This window comes from Rattus rattus, chromosome 5 (genome assembly GCF_011064425.1).
Source record: "Rattus rattus isolate New Zealand chromosome 5, Rrattus_CSIRO_v1, whole genome shotgun sequence".
NCBI lineage: Eukaryota > Metazoa > Chordata > Mammalia > Rodentia > Muridae > Rattus > Rattus rattus.
The window spans coordinates 109,928,372-109,948,622 of NC_046158.1; the positions used below are offsets into that span (position 1 = coordinate 109,928,372).

General features: G+C 41.4%; 1 gene segment (V, D, J or C); it reads left to right on the plus strand.

Moving 5' to 3' along the window:
• Window positions 1–8,051: 8,051 nt before the first annotated feature.
• Window positions 8,052–8,658, plus strand: LOC116901002. The segment is given in 2 exon segments: window positions 8,052–8,100; window positions 8,333–8,658. Coding segments are annotated over 2 exon segments (375 nt in total).
• Window positions 8,659–20,251: the final 11,593 nt, after the last annotated feature.

Genomic DNA, 20,251 nt, shown 5'->3' on the forward strand with positions numbered 1-20,251 from the left:
ATGAGGGAAATTTCCCATTCATTCAAACCACTACCTCTCTGTAACATTCAATTGATTCTCTATACTATTGAGTTTCAAGAACTATTGGTGTTAAATGTTTTGCCTATGATGTTTTAAAACCCAAACTCAGTATACAACTACTCAAAGTATTGTAACTTGGGAGACAACAACTTGGGTTCCTTGGTTCTAGCTTCCAGGGACAAGATGATGTAGAGGACTGGATGCTACCCACTGAATAGGGCCCAATGAATGACTCTCAATCTCAGGGTGTCAGGTTGATCCAGCATTAGCTTTCCGACTCTAGGATAGGAAGATCCTGCTTTATTCACAATAAAGTAACTTTATCCATTTGTTTACATTCCAGCATTCATCTGCAGTTCATGCTCAACCTTGTCTGTCTTTTTAGTGCCTGATGACATTTATAAATTTGACTTAAAGGCCATCTAGTGGGCATAATTTCTGCCTGAAATCTGTTTCAGGCTATTTCCTTTTGGTTTGTGGTTTTTATAACAGAATCATAATGTAAATTGTATTATTGCTTGGATAATTTGGGGTGACTAAAGTGTTCCAGAATCAAAGTCACATAGAGCATCCACAGAGAACTCCCACATATGCCTCTTCAGAAAGATTATGAAGTAACGTGGCAAATGGTGGGACATAGAATTCCTTTGGATGTGCTTGAGTTACTCTAGCAAACTTTCTGCTGACCTTAACTCCCAGACTCTTCTGCTTTTTAGGAAACTTTCTACCTGATGTTATCATCAATTTATTTGAAAAGTGTGTTGATTTGTGAGTTTTGTTGTTCAATTACCATAAAAACTCATAAAACTGATGCCAGGTTGGAACATGACATTTGAGGAAACCTGAATCTCTTTTCCAGGTATTGAGGATCACTCATATTTGACTCCAAAATAAACTATTTCTCATATCCCCTTTGAAATGAGAGTTGTGATTTTGCATCATTAAGGAATACGTACCTGATTCTGATTTGTAAAACTAAAGCTGATACTTGGCTGGGTCCTACACTGCAAGGTGAGAGTTGAGTGCCAGGAAAGAGTGACCTTGGAAGAGGCAGCAACTCCTAGAATACACACAAGAGCATCTTCTCATACTGGGAGTAGCCTTGGGAAGTTGAATCCAGAAAAGAGAGAGATGCCTATCTAATCATCCTCCTCCTCAGACATGGTTACCATGGGTGCAGATAGGCAAAGTGAAGAGAGTACGATCCCCTCAGCAAGCTAACATTACAACCTGGGGAGACTAGTGTGACAGAAAACATCTAAGTTACATTGCTCGAGAATTCCTTGAAAAACTTTGGGAATTCCTAAATTTGCCTATTAAAAAAGAAATAATTGCTCAGGTGGAAAAGAGGACTATTGAGGAAAGATGCCAACAACTCTGTCTGATTCCATTTCATTATTTCTTCCTATTTAAAGAAAAAACTTACTGATCAATGGCTAAAGTCACCCCAGGGATAAACTGAGAAAGAATAGCCAGCTTCCTGTGTCATCGTTCCTGGGTCACAGCTTAGCACCATCCCCAGCTAAGGATGGTCAAAGCATTACAGAAAGGCAGGGTCAGTGCCCCAACAGTCACAGGAGCAACTGAGCCTTGTCTGAGACCTCGCACAAGGCAGTCTTAGGTGGTATACACCAGTCACTGTCACAGCTTAGGGGCAAACTGATGGTTCCACTCTGTAAGTATTAATTCATGAGAGCAATCTACCTTGGAACTAGCTTGCTGTTAACACTGGAGATGGCCATGGCTGTCAGACAATGTCTTAGTTGGGGTTTCTATTCCTGCACAAAACATCATCACCAAGAAGCAAATTGGGGAGGAAAGGGTTTATTCAGTATACACTGCCACATTGCTATTCATCACCAAAGGAAGCCAGGTCAGGAAGCAGGAGCTGATACAGGGGCCAGAGAGGGATGCTGCCTTGCTTCCCCTGGCTTGTTCAGTTGCTTTCTTATAGAACCCATGACCACCAGCCAAGGGATGGCACCATCCACAATAGGCTGGGCCCCCTCCATTTGATTATTAGTTGGGAAAGGCCTTACAGTTGGATCTCATGGAGGCATTTCCTCAACTGAGGCTCCTTTCTCTGTGATAACTCCAGCTTGTGTCAAGTTGGCACACAAAACCAGCCAGTACACACAATAAGCACAGCATCTGTGACACTACCAGAGCAAAACCTCAAGGGTAAGGGCAAAGGAAGGCAGCAACAGGTGTTACCACAGCTCTTCTCAGCCTTCATCCTGATCTGGGTTTGCTTTAATATCTCTCTCTGACCACTTCCTGTGATCATGGATTATAAATAGAGCTTTTTGTTGAGTCAAAGCATCCTCAGAAGTTTGAGAGGCAGCAAGATGTTGGCAGCCCACCTCCACCTCCTCCTTCTCCTATGTTTCACAGGTGAGATAAAGGGCCAAGAGGATTTGTCTTTTGAAGATGTTTTGGTGAGTGGTAAGGAGTAAAGGCCATCTGCAGCACAGATCTCGAAGGTCACGGTCTCCTGATAGTGGGAACCTCTGTTCCATGTCTCTTGTCCTCTATGAATCACCCTTTGTCTCTGGTTACAGTCTCCAATGGGCAGATCACGCTCACCCAGCAAGCAGAGTCCCTTTGGATTTCTCCAGGAGAGAGAGTCTCCATCACCTGCAGGGCCAGTCAGAGCCTCCTCTACACAGATGGAAAGCACTACCTATCTTGGTACCAGCAGAGACCAGGACAAACTACCAAGGCCCTCATTTACCATGCTTCAGTCAGGACTGATGGAGTCCCCACCAGGTTCATTGGCAGCGGATCTGGGATAGAATTCACCCTTTCTATTGAACATGTTCAGCCTGAGGACTTTGCAATTTATTACTGTCTTCAAACACTGAAGAGCCCTTCCACAGTGATTGAGTCTTGAACAATAACTCCCCATGGGCCTGCTTCACCCACCTGCCTTGGACTCAGGGACTCCTTTGAGTGAAACAACTGGGGAGTCTGTGAAGACAGTGAAAACCAGCTTAATGGCACAAACACAGACTACTACATGGAGTTGTCTCGTCTGCTTAGTTTCCTGTGTGATTTTCAGTGGCTTGCACAGAAAAGATGTAAAAGACATTGGATCAAATTTTAAAAAGCAGAAAAAAGCAGGCTGGATTAGTACATATTCATTCTCTCCCCCTCCCGATTCTCTTCCTCCCCCACCCAACTTCCTCTCCTTAGTCTGCTCTGGACACTGAGGCATCTCCTTTTCCAGCTCACCATCACTTTCCATCTTCTCTCAGCCTGTCATTTTGGGATAGGACTTCCCCTGTGGGTTTTGTTCCTCAAGATGTTATATCTTGCTAAGATGCTTTAAAACATTACTCAGGAATAATTAAGCCATTGTCTACCTGCTGTATTCTCCAGAGTAATAGAAACTGCCTTTCATGTTAGTCTGGTCTATACAGGAAAGGACTCTAATGCAGATAGGAGGAAAAAATATACTTTACCACATGAAAATCAAGAACTACTACTAGCATAACAGAAGGTTAACAGGGGTTGGCAATCAAAAATTCTCCAAGTTTCTCATTGCTAGGAACAACCAAAACTGTATACACTTGGGCTGAATTCAGTGAGTGTGAGCCAGGCCTGTTGACTTTACACTGGAATTGAATATGTTATATTTAGGATCACAGTTACTCTATGCTGTGTACTATTCAGTATTTTTTTTTTTTTTTGTCGACTTGACATACTGGGGAGATAGAACCTTAATAGAGGTATGGCTTCTTTGAGATTACATGTAGGCAGGTCTGTGGAGGCATTTTACATTAATGATTATTGTGGAAGAGTCCTGGACACCATGGGTGCGGTCATTCCTGGATGGTGATCCTGAGGGGTAGAAAAAAGCATGCTGGGTGAGCCATGGAGAGCAAGCCAGTTCTTTTCTTCATGGATCCTGTCTCTGCTCTTGCTGGAGTTCTTACCCTGACTTCCCTCGATAATTGACTGTGATCAGCACTTGCAAGCCAAATAAATCTCTTCCTCCCCAACTTGCTTTTGGTCATGATATTTATCACAGTGATAGAAAGCAAACTGTGAAGTTATTGAAGCTAGAAAGCCAGAGGTTTCCCTTCTTCTCTGTCTTAGACCTTGTTTTCTCATGAATAAATTTACTTTTTACTAGTGCTGCTGATTGTATAAGCCAGTACCCTCTTCAGTCTTTTCATCCTTGCCCTGTCTCAAGCTCTCATCACCTCCCACATAGAACATTAAATTGTCATAGTTGTTTCCAAGATCCATCCATCTTCTGCAGGTCAAGTCACAACCTCCTGCATAGTGATGGAGACACCAGTAGGGAAATACTGCACATATCATGTATGGACTGAAATACATGGGAAACACTGTGATCTCAGGGGTCACCCACTCACCTTTTTTCTTTCCTCATCTCTCTTTGTCCTAAACCAGGGAACTAGACAATTAACAGTCCTAAAATATTAAATGGGGCCTGTCTTAGTCAGGGTTTTTTTCCCTGTACAAACATCATGACAAAAAAAGCAAGTTTGGGAGGAAAGGGTTTATTCAGCTTACTTCCACATTGCTGTTTCATCACCAAAGGAAGTTAGGAACTCAAGCAGGTCAGGAAGCAGGAGCTGATGCAGAGGCCATGGAGGGACGTTTCTTACTGGCTTGCTTCCCCTGGCTTGCTCAGCTTGCTCTCTTATAGAACTCAAGACCACCACCCACAATGGGCTGGGTCCTCCCACCTTGACCACTAGGTAGAAAATGCCTTACAGCTGGGTCTCATGAAGGCATTTCCACAACTGAGGTTCCTTTTCTGAAATAACTCCAGCTTGGGTCAAGTTGACACACAAAACTAGCCAGGACAGGGACCAACTCATTTTGAGAAGTTAAACACCCAAACAGTGGAGGTGAGATTAGAGTTGAATTTTTAATTGATACCTTACAAAGTGGGAGCGGGCAGCCTATTAAGTGAGCAACTGAAATACAATATTATCTTTTGAAGAAGGACAATAAAGTTCACTGCTGCAGGAATCCACAATGAAAGTCGGAATCGAATGGAAATATACAATACCATGACCCAAGAACCCTAACACAGCATTGGAGACCAAAGACAGGGAAATATGCATGTTGATCAATCTCTAGGAGGGAAATAACCACACTCTTGGCTTCCTTCCAGATAACACAAATGAAGAAATAACCAGTGTATATGTACTAGCCTTCTTTTTTTCTGCCATTTATAGCACATGGGTTTATTTTAGTAAATTTTGGGTATCTCTGCCACAAGGCAAGCTACAAGAATTCTAGAGATGACCTACGTAAACCTGGCCTGCACTTTCAGGAGCACAGGTGGTGGCAAAGCTGCCTTGGCAATGTCAGAGGCCAGAGATGAGGAATGGCTCACTTCCTGGAATAGACCTCCTCAAAGGATCCCTGTGGTCCATGATGCTACTGAGGGCCATGTGCGGATCAGTGGTCATGATACATCCAGGAAACAAGTTGATGTCCAAGGCCACCTAACACCACCCAGATGTCTATGTGTGCCACAGCTTGAGGCCATGTTGATATAGGGCCATACTAATCTGAGTGGCTTCATGTTCACCTGAGGTCATGGTGATGTTTGGATCTGCTGCTGCTGAGGAATATGCCTGGGTACAGTGCCCTGGGACAGTTAGGGTCTGTGTTGATGTCCATGGTCCATGCTACCACCAAAGGCTGGGCTGATGTTCCTAGCCTGTATTGATGCCTGAAACCATGTTGATGTCCATTGGCCATGTTTCTAATGTTAGACATAGCAGTTTGAGTGGTCTATGCTACCCACTGGGCTATGGTGATATCTGGGTCATGCTGCCACAGAGGGCAGTGTCTGCGTCTAAGGTTCTAGTGCAGCTGGGGTCTGTATTGATGTCCATGGCCCATGTTACCACCGAAGGCTGTGTCCATGGTCCGTGTTACAGCCTGAATCCAAGTCAATGTCTGGGGGCTGTGTTTCTGCCAGGAGCCCTATCAATCTGAGTGGCCTGCCTACCACCTAGAGCCATGTTGATATCTGTCATCAGGGCTGTTGCTGAGGGATATACATCAGTCCGTGGATCAACTCCAGCCTGATGCCATGTTCATCATTTGTGCTATACCTAGGAAATAAGTGGAAGCCCATAAGCCATGATACTGCTAACTGTCGAGAGCAAGGCAGTTATACCAAGGACTGCAGACACACAGTTGAGAAAGCAGGACATGGAAGGATTCTCTGACAATACCAACCCCAAAAAGTAATTGCCTAAACATACCTGTCTCACACATCTTCTGTTCTATCATCTTGTTGATCTTTCTGTCAGAGGGTACTAAGTCTCCTTTCATGATGAGAGGGCCATTCTCCACGCTGAAGCAAAAGTACCAATGTTAATGAATAGAAAATTAACTTATAGGTCGAAAAAGAGAACAAAGTCAGTATAAATAAAAATGTATATTAATAGGACTATGTGCAAAAATAGTTTGATGTGGGGCTCAGAGTAGTGCAGAAGATCCCTTCCCTGTTTCTCCTCCTTCTCTTCTTCCATCCTGCCTCCCTCTCCCTCCTTCCTTCCTACTCTCCCCACTCCAAGGTTTATTATTGTTACTTCTTTTCATAAGTATTCTCATAACTTTGTTTTCTTTTTTAATTAAAATATTACTATGTTACTTCTCACCTTAAATTCTTTCTAGGAAATCTATCCTTTTGGTTAGTTAAACCTAGAAAGGGACCATCAGTCTGAGAATATGAAGAAATAGTCTCACACACACACACACACACACACACACACACACACACACACACATTCACTTACCTATCTAACTAATTCATCTATCTACCTTACAATTTCTCTGAAGAAGAATTTACAGTTTCGTTAGCTTTTATCACCATGACAAAATGCAAGACATCTGTTTTTTAATACTCTTGGATGTTTTGAAGAACTACACAAAAGATGTATCTGGGCACATGCTTCTTTTCTTCATTTCTGAACTCCTATCTTTCCTTCTGCATTACTTCTGTTCAGTAAAAAGAACTTCCTCTCACTGGTTTTACTTAAAGACTATGGACTGGTAGGGTGACTCTATGGGCAAAGTGCTTGTCACATAGGTATGAGCACCAGGTACCCACAAAAAGCCAGATGCAGCAGCAACGTGTACTGTATTTGGAGTGATGCTGTGGCAAGGTGAGAGACAGAAGGAAACAAAAGAATCTCCACAGCAGCTTTACCTAGGAAGCATTTCATGAAGAGTGGTGAACAACTGACCTTGTCTCAGATAAGGTGGAAGGCAACATCTAAACACCCAAACTTGTCTTCTGATCTCCACCCACATACCATGGCAAGAGAGGTTGCCTTCAAATACGAACACACTCAATCATACAAAGACATCATATACACGGATATAAAATGAGGTCTAAAAAAAATAAGACAGTGTGCCAAGAATTATGTTGATTTCTTTATTGAATCATTTTTTTCTCTGTTCCCTCTCAGATAGTGCTTTGTTGGTTGTATACAATTTTGAGGGATCAAGTTGTTATTGAAATAACACATTCTTTACATAGCATAGGCACAAGGTACTCACCCACCTCACACCACAAAAAGACTATAGGTTAAATACTTAATAGAGTAAGAAAAACCAGGTGGTGCTGTATACCATTAATTCCACTACTTGGGAGGCAGAGACAGGAGGATCTCTTGTGAGTTTGAGGCCAGCCTGGTCTAGAGAGTGAGCTTCGGGACAACCAAGAATAGATAGAGAAACCCTGCCTCAAAAAAAAAAAAAAAAAAAACCAACCAAACAAAACAAAACAAAACAAACAAACAAACAAAAAAAAACCAAAAAAAACCCCCATGGATTTAGAATAGGCTTTACAGAACCTTTAATGCTGACACCAACTCCCTGTGGGTGAAACAGAAGCATGTGCCCTTTGAGCATCAGTATACACTCTGCTGAGATGGTTTGCATATTAGTAATTATGTAAGAACCCAGGCTCCTTTAAGGGCAGCAGCCAGGAGCCTAAGGAGCATCCTCTTTTCCAGCTCTCTGAGATGGAGACAGATAAACTCCTGCTATGGGTGCTGCTGCTCTGGGTTCCAGGTGAGGGTGCAGAGAAGTGCTGGGAATATTCGCTGTGGCCATCATGACTTTCCATGCCTCTGGGTTCTTGACCATTATAATTCTGGCATTTGCAATTGGTTTTAAGTTTCTCAGTTCCTCTTATTTCTCAGAGTGATGTCCACAATTATTCTTAAAAACTTAAATTAGAAGGTTCTCTGCTAGGAAGGTTTTAAAACATATATAACAATGGTCTCTGTGTTTATCATTCCAGGCTCCAGTGGTGACATTGTGCTGACCCAGTCTCCTGCTTTGGCTGTGTCTCTAGGGCAGAAGACCACCATGTCTTGCAAGACCAGCCAGAATGTTGATAATTTTGGGAAGAGTTATATTCACTGGTACCAACAGAAACCAGGAGAGCAACCCAAACTCCTCATCTATTTTGCATCCAACCTAGCATCTCAGGTTCCTGCCAGGTTCAGTGGCAGTGGGTCTGAGAGAGACTTCACCCTCACCATCAATCCTGTGGAGGCTGATGATGTTGCAACTTATTACTGTCAGCAAGGTTGGGAGTTTCCTCTCACAGTGCTCCAGGGCTGAAAAAAAACCTCCTGGGGTTGCAGCTCACTGAGGCTCAGTCTCTCAGTTCTCTCTTCCTCTCTGAAAACTCAACACAGAGCTCTAAGCTTCTTTGGAAAAAGTTCTCAAATAATAAAACAAGTTTTATAAAGAGCTATGTATATGGCCGAAGAGGGTCCTTTTGTGCCATATAACCAAGGTGAAGAGAAATCAGGCGAAACAAGAAAAAAGTGATTCTGGATAAACTCTTGACTTAATTAGTGCTGATCCATGGGTCACAAAGACAGAAAAGTTCAGTGAATATTCATCAGCAATTTCAGAAGAATACAATGCAGGCCCAGATTCTTCCTCGACTCGAACAGCAGATCCTCCCCAACCCCCCCAGTCCAGACACCACACAGACCTGAAGGGAACCGGTCAACAGTTCTCTGCACCCAAATCTTGTGGGAGGGAGAGCTAAACCTTCAGAGGGGCAGACATGCCTGAGAAGCCAGAAGAGACTACACTCTGCCCACATTTCTAACTCCAGAGGAAAACAACTAATACCATCTGGGACCCCAGTGCACTGGGGACTTGGGAAAAGGCGGCGCAGGCCCTTCTGGTTGCTGCCTTCACGGAGAGCTCAAAAGCAGCCCCCCAGGAGCAACTTGAGACATGGGACCACAGATAAGACCAACTTTTCTGCTCCAAGCAATCTGCCTGGTGGACTAAGGACACTGGCCCACAGGAAGAGCTGAAGAGCAGTAGACAGGAAAGACTACACGCCCGAAAGCAGAATACTCTGTTCCCATAACTGGCTGAAAGAAAACAGGAAAACAGGTCTACAACACGCCTGACACACAGGCCTATAGGGTGGTCTAGCCACTGTCAGAAATAGCGGAACAAGGTAATACCAGAGACAACCTGATGGCAAGAGGCAAGCACAGGAAATCAAGCAACAGAAACCAAGGCTACATTGCATCATTGGAGCCCAATTCTCCCACCAAAGCAAACACTGAATATCCAAACACACCAGAAAAGCAAGATCTAGATTTAAAATCACATTTGATCATGATGCTGGAGGACTTCAAGAAAGACATGAAGAACTCCCTTAGAGAAATGTAGGAAAACATAAATAAACAAGTAGAAGCCTATAGAGAGGAATCACAAAAATCCCTGAAAGAATTCCAGGAAAACACAATCAAACAGGTGAAGGAATTAAAAATGGAAATAGAAGCAATAAAGAAAGAACACATGGAAACAACCCTAGATATAGAAAACCAAAGGAAGAGACAAGGAGCCCTAGATACAAGCTTCACAAACAGAATACAAGAGATAGAAGAGAGAATCTCAGGAGCAGAAGATTCCATAGAAATCATCAACACGACTGTCAAAGATAATGTAAAGTGGAAAAAGCTACTGGTCCAAAACATAAAGGAAATCCAGGACTCAATGAGAAGATCAAACCTAAGGATAATAAGTATAGAAGAGAGTAAAGAATCCCAGCTCAAAGGACCAGTAAATCTCTTCAACAAAATCATAGAAGAAAACTTCCCTAACCTAAAGAAAGAAACAGCCATAAACATACAAGAAGCCTACAGAACTCCAAATAGACTGGACCAGAAAAGAAACTCCTCCCATCACATAATAGTCAAAACACCAAATGCACAAAATAAAGAATGTTAAAAGCATTAAAGGAAAAAGTCAAGTAACATATAAAGGCAGACCTATCAGAATCACACCAGACTTCTTACCAGAGAATACAAAAGCCTGAAGATCCTAGACAGATGTCATACAGACCTTAAGAGAAAACAAATGCTATCCCAGGTTACTGTATCCTGCAAAACTCTCAATTAACAAAGATGGAGAAGCCAAGATATTCCATGACAAAACCAAATTTACACAATATCTTTCTACAAATCTAGCCCTACAAAGGATAATAAATGGTAAAGCCCAACATAAGGAGGCAAGCTACACCCTAGGAAAAACAAGAAACTAATTGTCTTGGCAACAAAACACAGAGAAGAAAAGCACACAAACATAATCTCACATCCAAATATGAATATAACAGGAAGCAATAATCACTATTCCTTAATATCTCCCAACATAAATGGACTCACCTCTCCAATAAAAAGACATAGATTAACAAACTGGATATGGAATGAGGACCCTGCATTTTGCTGCCTACAGTAAACACACCTCAAAGACAAAGACAGCACTACCTCAGAGTGAAAGGCATGTAAATCCAGGAGGAGTAGAAGGCAGGAAATAGTCAAACTCAGAGCTGAAATCAACCAAGTAGAAACAAAAAGGACCATAGAATCAACAAAACCAAAAGTTGGTTCTTTGAGAAAGTCAACAAGACAGATAAACCCTTAGCCAGACTAACGAGAGGACACAGAGATTCTCTCCAAATTAACAAAATCAGAATTGGAAAGGGAGACATAACTACAGATTCAGAGGAAATTCAAAAAATCATCAGATCCAACTGCAAAAGCCTATATTCACCAAAACATGAAAATCTGGAGAAAATGTTCAATTTCCTAGACAGATACAAGGTATCGAAGTTAAATCAGGAACAGATAAACCATTTAAACAACCCCATAGCTCCTAACGAAATAGAAGCAGTCATTAAAAATCTCCCAACCAAAAAGAGCCCAGGTCAAGATGGGTTCAATGCAGAATTCTATCAGACCTTCATAGAAGACCTCATACCAATACTATCCAAACTATTCCACAAAATTGAAACAGATGGAGCGCTACCGAATTCCTTCTATGAAGCCACAATTACTCTTATACCTAAACCACACAAAGACCCAACAAAGAAAGAGAACTTCAGACCAATTTCCCTTATGAATATCGACACAAAAATATGTAATAAAATTCTAGCAATCCAAATCCAAGAGCACATCAAAACAATCATCCACCATGATCAAGTAGGCTTCATCCCAGGCATGCAGGGATGGTTTAATATCGGGAAAACCATCAACGTGATCCATTATATAAACAAACTGAAAGAACAAAACCACATGATCATTTCATTAGATGCTGAGAAAGCATTTGACAAAATTCAACACCCCTTCATGATAAAAGTCCTGGAAAGAATAGGAATTCAAGGCCCATACCTAAACATAGTAAAAAAGCCATATACAACAAACCAGTTGCTAACATTCAACTAAATGGAGAGAAACTTGAAGCAATCCCACTAAAATCAGGGACTAAACAAGGTTGCCCACTCTCTCCCTACTTATTCAATATAGTTCTTGAACTTCTAGCCAGAGCAATCAGACAACAAAAGGAGGTCAAGGGGATACAGATCAGAAAACAAGAAGTCAAAATATCACTTTTTGCAGATGATATGATAGTATATTTAAGTGATCCCAAAAGTTCCACCAGAGAACTACTAAAGCTGATAAACACCTTCAGCAATGTGGCTGGGTATAAAATTAACTCAAATAAATCAGTAGCCTTCCTCTACACAAAAGAGAAAGAAGCTGAGAAAGAAAGTAGGGAAATGACACCCTTCATAATAGTCCCAAATAATAGAAAATACCTTGCTGTCATTTTTTTTTTATTAACTTGAGTATTTCTTATTTACATTTCGAATGTTATTCCCTTTCCCGGTTTCCGGGCCAACATCCCTTAACTCCTCCCCTTCCCCTTTTCTATGGGTGTTCCCCTCCCCCTCCCCCCATTGCAGTCCTAGTTCACTGGGGGGTTCAGTCTTAACTGCTGTCATTTTTTAACCAAACAAGTAAAAGATCTGTATGATAAGAACTTCAAGACACTGAAGAAAGAAATTGAAGAAGACCTCAGAAGATGGAAAGATCTCCCATGTTCATGGATTGCCAGGATTAACAAAGTAAAAATGGCCATTTTACCAAAATCCATCTACAGATTCAATGCAATCCCCATCAAAATACCAATCCAATTCTTCAGAGAGTTAGCCAGAACAATTTGCAAATTCATCTGGAATAACAAAAAACCCAGGATAGCTAAAACTATCCTCAACAATAAAAGGACTTCAGGGGGAATCACTATCCCAGAACTCAAGCAGTATTACAGAGCAATAGTGATAAAAACTGCATGGTATTGGTACAGAGACAGACAGATAGGCCAGTGGACTAGAATTGAAGACCCAGAAATGAACCCACACAACTATGGTCACTTGATTTTTGACAAAGGAGCCAAAACCATCCAATGGAAAAAAGATAGCATTTTCAGCAAATGGTGCTGGTTCAACTGGAGGTCAGTATGTAGAAGAATGCAGATCGATCCATGCTTATCACCCTGGACAAAGCTTAAATCCATGTGGATCAAGGACCTCCACATCAAACCAGATACACTCAAACTAATAGATGAAAAAGTGGGGAATCATCTCGAACACATGGACACTGGAGAAAATTTCCTGAACAAAACACCAATGGCTTATGCTCTAAGATCAAGAATCGACAAATGGGATCTCATAAAACTGCAAAGCTTCTGTGAAGCAAAGGACACCCTAGTTAGGACAAAACAGCAACCAACAGATTGGGAAAAGATCTTTACCAGTCCTACAACTGATAGAGTGCTTATATCCAAAATATACAAAGAACTCAAGAAATTAGACTGCACATCGACAAATAACCCTACTAAAAAATGGAGTTCAGAGCTAAATAAAGAATTCACAGCTGAGGAATGACTGAATGGCTGAGAAACACCTAAAGAAATGTTGAACATCTTTAGTCATAAGGAAATGCAAATCAAAACAACCTGAGATTTCACCTCACACCAGTCAAAATAGCTAAGATCAAAAACTCAGGTGACATCAAATGCTAGAGGATGTGGAAAGAGGAACAGTCCTTCATTGTTCGTAAGGGATTGCAGACTGGTACAACCATTCTGAAATCAGTCTGGAGGTTCCTTAGAATATTGGACATTGAACTGCCTGAGGATCCAGCTATACCTCTCTAGGGCATATACCCAAGAGATGCCCCAACATATAAAAAAGACACGTGCTCCACTATGTTCATCACAGCCTTATTTATAATAGCCAGAAGCTGGAAAAACCCAGATGCCCTTCAACAGAGGAATGGATAGAGAAAATGTGGTACATCTACACAATGGAATATTACTCAGCTATCAAAAACAATGACTTTCTGAAATTCATAGGCAAATGGTTGGAACTGGAAAATATCATCCTGAATGAGGTAACCCAATCACAGAAAAACCCACATGGTATGCACTCACTGATAAGTGGCTAATAGCCCAAATGCTTGAATACCTAGACTCACAGAACACATGGACTCAAGAAGGACCAAATCGAATGCTTCTCTCCTTTAAAAGGGAACAAGTATACACTTGGCAAGGAATAGGAGGCAATGTCTAGAACAGAGGCAGAAGGAATTCCCATTCAGAGCCTGCCCACATGTGGGACATACATATACAGCTACCAAACTAGATAAGATGGATGAAAAGAAGTGCAGGCTGATAGGAACAGATGTAGATCTCTCCTGAGAGACAGCCAGAATACAGCAAATACAGAGGTGGATGCCAGCAGCAATCTGAGAACAGGAACCCCGTTGAAGGAATCAGAGAATGAACTGGAAGAGCTTGAAGGGGCTTGAGACCCCATATGTACAACAATCCCAAGCAACCAGAGCTTCCAGGGACTAGCCACTACCTAAAGACTATACATGGACTGACCCTGGACTCTGACCTCATAGGTAGCAATGAATAGCCTAGTAAGAGCACCAATGGAAGGGGAAGACCTTGGGCCTGCCAAGACTGAACCCCCAGTGCATGTGATTGTTGGGGGGAGGGTGGTAGTGGGCAGAGAATGGGGAGGGGAAGCCCATATTGAAGGGGAGGTAGAGGTGTTAGGGGGATGTTGACCTGGAATCCGGGAAGGGGAATAACAATCAAAATGTAAATAAGAAATAGTCAAGTTAATAAAGATAAAAAAATATTAAAAAATTAAAAAAAGAAATACACAATCTAATAAAGATAAAAAAAAAAAAAAAAAGAAGATGATGATGGGGAGGGGTTAGGGGGATGTTGGCAGGGAAACAGGAAAGGGAATAACAATTGAAATGTAAATAGAAATAACCAAGTTAATAAAGATGGACAAAAAAACAACAATGAGAAAAGGTTAATAAATTTCTCATTGTCTGATGGAACTTTGAGGAAGTGGTACCATTTTCATATTCAACCATAAATTTTAGGAAAAACAATTGGAATGTATTTAAATGTACCACTATTTCATTCCTTACTCCAAATAAAATTCAAATGATCTTTCACATATTAAAAAATGTAAATAAGAAATACCCATTTTAATAAAGATGGAAAAAAGAATTATGTTACTTTCTTTATTGAATCATTTTTCCTCTCTTCCCTCTCAGATAGTGCTTTCTTATGTATATATAATTTTGAGGGATTAAGATCTTCTTGAAATAACACATTCTTTACATAGCGCTGCAAAGCTTGAAAAACTCCCCACCTCACACAGCAAAAATAGTATATGGTAAATACTTAATAGAGTAGATTGCAAAAAAAAAAAAAAAAAAAAAACAGGCGGTGTTTTACCATTAATCCCACTACTTAGGATTCAGAGAGAAGAGGATCTCTTATGAGTTTGAGGCCAGTCTGGCTAGAAAGTAAGCTTCAGAACAACCAAGAACAGGTAGAGAAACCCTGTCTTAAAACAAACAAATAAATCATGGATTTAGAATAGGTTGAACGGATCCTTTAAGGCACATGTGATGTTCTAGTAAATTTTCTGCTGACACCAACTCCCTATGGGTGAAACAGGAGCAGGTGTCCTTTGTGTAGCAGTACACACTCTGCTGAGCTGATTTGCATATGCGTCATTACAGGACAGCCCAGGGTCCTTTAAGGGCAGCAACCAGGAGCCTAAGAAGCATCCCTCTTGCAGCACTCAGAGATGGAGACAGACACCTCCTGCCATGGGCACTGCTGCTCCTGGAGTTCCAGGTGAGGGTGCACAGAAGGTTAAACATCCACTCTGGCCTTCATGACTTTTCAAGCCTCTAGGCTCTTGATCGTAATTAGGGCATTTGTAATTGGTTTCAAGTTTCCCTATTCCTGATTTCTCAGGTGATGTCCATAAAGTTATTCTTAAAATTTTAAATTAAAAGGTCCTCTGCTGGAAGGTTTTCAAACATATATAACAATGGAATGTGTGTTTATCATTTCAGGCTCCACTGGTGACATTGTGCTGACTGATCTCCTGCTTTGGCTGTGTCTCTGGGGCAGGGCCACAATCTCCTGTAGAGCCAGCCAAAGTGTCAGTACATCTAGGTATAATCATATGCACTGGGTACCACCAGAAACCAGGACCTTGGCGACCCAAACTCCCTCATCTATCGCATCCAACCCTAGCATCTGGGATCCTGCCAGGTTCAGTGGCAGTGGGTCTGGGACGACTTCACCCTCACCATCCCGATCCTGCAGCAGGCTGGATGATATTGCAACCTATTACTGTCCCAGCAGAGTAGGAGTATCCTCCCAGTGCTCCTAGGGCTGAACAAAAAACCTTCTGGGGTTGCAGCTCACTGAGGGCCAGCCCCTCAGTTCTCTTATTCTCTTTCATCTCAACACAGAGCTCTGAGCTTGTTTGGAAAAAGTTCTCAAATAATGAAACAAGTTTTAAAGACAGATATGCATGTGTGTCCCATCCTAAGACTTTGTAATTTAATAATTTTTCAACAAAATATATGGTTTTTTAGTTATTATTTATTTAACATTTTCAACACATTTATCTTTGGATAATTTCCCTTCTCCCTTACTACTGACCACATCTCTGCCTATTCCTTCACCTCAGTATTCTCCTTTGACTTTCCAGTCACTGAGGATTCACTATTTCCCATTTTAATTCTGAAGATGAAAAGATAATAAAACACAAATTATGTCTCTGAAAATAGTGTTCACCAAAGACATTTACTGTAGTTTGTTTGTGTGTGTGTGTGTGTGTGTGTGTGTGTGTGTGTGTGTGTGTGTGTGTGTGTCAAAGGACAAATCTGCAAGTTAGTTCTTTCTCCATCTAGGTCCAGTCTGGGAATCAAGCTCAGATCATCAGTCTTTTCTATGAGCGTGCTTCCTGGTAAAGGGGTGAGCAATCATGCCGCCTATGAGTACTATTCTTTTTCACTTTAATCATTTATTTTTCATTTAATATTGCATACATGGGGGAGGGGTGCATGTGAGTATTCATATTAATCAAAATGAAGGCATCAGATCCTAGGTAGCTAGAAATCCAGTAGGTTTTGGGTAGATGATGTGGGTACACAAATCAAACTGGGGTCCTCAAAATAAAAAGGTATTCTGAACTGTCAAACTCTTTGGTCACCTCTTGATCTACCATTTTAAGGAAGTATTTTTATATTTAGAATCCCCTTTCCTCTAGAATAATGGGACCATTGATGGAAGTATTGTTTATCCATCATAGTAAGTTAAAAAGGGTATTGAGTAGTTAAACGTCAGTTAATCTTTTTTAGATACAGGCTTACCTCTCATTCTAGTGTTTTTATTATCCAATTGCTTTTTGTTTGTTTGCCCTCACAGTCTGCTATAGTTACTTCAGAAACATAGGCTGTGCCAGGTTATTTTCTTTTTCTGCTTTCCTTCCAATGTCTCTATCTCAGTGTCTATCCCCAAATTAAGTTTTAGTATGAGATTTATTGACTTTCTTTTTATTTTGATCCAATATTCATCATTTTAACAGCTTCTATATTTGTGTTCAACATCTTCCTGCCATTTCCTTTTTCTTTCTTTCTTTCTTTCTTTCTTTCTTTCTTTCTTTCTTTCTTTCTTTCTTTCTTTCTCTCTCTCTCTCTCTCTCTCTCTCTCTCTCTCTCTCTTTCTATAATATGTAGTGCACATGGAGGACAAAGGACAACACTGGATGTTGGTCCTCAAATTCCACCTTATCTGAAGCTGGGTGCCATCAGGGAACTTTCCAGACATGGAATTCAGGGAAAAAGAATACTTTATGGATACCTTCTCTTTGCAGTCAGGCAATGAGCTCTCATCAACGTGAACTTCTCTAAAGCACTGAGACACTAGTAATCGTTGGATCTGTATCCTTAATGGAGAAGTGCTTTTTTTCCATGTACTATGTCTTACAGTACTTATAAACTGAAAAAGGGAGAAATACTCGTTTGGTCATAATTACCATGCAACTAGAACTGTCCAGCCATGAAACCTAGAAAATGATCTATCCGCTATATAAGTATATTTCTTTTCCTTGGAGAGTTAAACTTGCAGACAGACACTGGCATGAAATCTATCCTCCTAACCTACTCCAGTAAGGCATCTGTGGTGATCCATGTCTCTCTGAGAAAAGGATATGTGGATCCTCGATTTGCTCTCTGCGTCATCCTTGCCCACCATCTCAGGGTTCAAGAGGAGGTGTAACTTCCTCTAATCAACCACTCAACTACTGCCAAGTAGTTCCAACTCCTTTCGTTTCCTCTGGAAGGAAAATGTCAAGTGAACTTTTGTCATCCAGAATACAAATCCTTTTCCTGCAAAACTCAAGTAAAATTAAATCTGACTTTACAGATTTTTAGTTGACCCAGACTAATATACTGAAGCTTTCTAAATTCCAATTTGTTAATAGATATAAGTCTACAAAAGATAATGTTAGTCTTATGTCAGACAATATTGTTCAGAAAACAAGTTGTTTCAGGTTAACTTTATGTTGATGATATTCTGTATCCAATGGCCCATCTTACCAGTTTTTTGAAGGGGAAAGAGGACCTCATAGTAAAAGGAGGCTGTCATTCTCCTATGAAAAACTTTTAATGGGTCTTTGACAGTCCTTCATGGAAGAGCAAGATAAGCATTTTCTTAAACTCATATAGTAGATGAATTAAGAATGCCAGGACTAGGGTTTCTACAGTGCCCAGAACTGAACCAGTCCCACAGCCTCTGAACCAAAATCCAATGGGGAGAGCTGACCCAGAAGAGTAGACAATCCCAGAGCTCAGAGGAGACAGTTACCCCTGCCCACATTCCTGACTAGAAAGAGGAACCCGCCTCTAGTGCCATCTGTGCCTCTCTGGATACAGGAACATAGGCGCAGTCAGGGCCAGGACCCTTATGGTTTCTGCCTCAAAGGAGAGCCAAAAGCCAGTCACCAGAAGTGCCTATGACCCTGAGAGCAGGGGTAAGATCTATTCTTCTGCTCCAAGCAACCCACCTGGGGCCCTCAGGACCCACAAACTTAGGAGCAATCTGGGACAGTACCTTTCCAGTTTCTGCCTGTGCCTAGAACTGACCCAGTTCCACAGCTCTCTATACATAAATCTCATGGGGCAGAGGGCTAGCTGGATTCTCAGAAGTGCAGACAATTCTGAGAGCTCAGGGGAGATCACCAATTCTGCTCACACTGCTGGCCCAAGAGTAACCCACCCAGTGCCCTCTGGATATGGGAACCGAGGAGCACATAGGAGAAGGTTCCTTCCTAGGAGAAGGGGAAGGAACCTTCCAGTATTTGCCTGAGCCCAGAGCTTAAAGTCAGTCACCAGGAGTGCAGACACACTTGAGAGCAGAGATAAGACCAACTCTTACGCTCCAAGCGACCAGCCAGGAGGCTTCAGGACATACAAACCCAGGAGTAGCGTTCTGTTCCCGTATATAGCTGAAAGAAAACAGGTTTATAGGAGTGCTGACACACAGGATTACAGGAGGATCAAGCCACAGTCAGACACAGCAACACAAGCTGACAGCAGAGAAAAGCTGATAGTGACAGAGAAGCACAGAAACCTAAGCAACATAAACCAACACTTCTTGGCATCATCAGAGTCCAGTTCTCCCACCAAAGCAAATACTGGTTATCCAAACACACCAGAAAAGCAAGATTTGGATTTAAAACCACAACTCATGATGATGATTGAAGACTTTAAGAAGGAACTAACTAACGCCCTGAAGGAAATACAGGACAGTGTAGGTAAACAAGTAGGAGCCCTTAAAGAGGAAACACAAAATCCCTTAAAGAATTACAGGACACCACAACCAAGCAGGTGAAGTAACTGAGCAAAATCATCCAGGATTTAAAAATGGAAATAGAAACAATAAAGAAATCACAAAGAAAGACAACCCTGGAGATAGAAAACCTAGGAAAGAGATCAGGAGACATAGACGCAAGCATCACCAACAGATTACAAGAGATAGAAGAGAGAATCTCAGGGGCAGTAGATTCCATAGAAAACATCGACAGAACTATCAAAGATGACATAAAATGCAAAAAGCTCCTAACACAAAACATGTGTCCTTTGCCTTACAGAAGCTTTGCAGTTTTATGAGATACCATTTGTTGATTCCTGATCTTAGAGTATAAGCCATTGGTGTTTTGTTCAGGAAATGTTTTCCAGTGCCCATGTGTTCGAGATGCTTCCCTAGTTTTTCTTCTATTAGTTTGAGTGTGTCTGGTTTGATGTGGAGGTACTTGATAACTTGGACTTAAGCTTTGTCCAGGGTGATAAGCATTCTCTACATGCTGACCTCCAGTTGAACCAGCACATCTTTCGCTGAAAATGCTATCTCCATTGGATGGTTCTGTCCCCTTTGTCAAAAATCAAGTGACCATAGGTGTGTGGGTTCATTTCTCGGTCTTAATTCCCATTCCACTGGT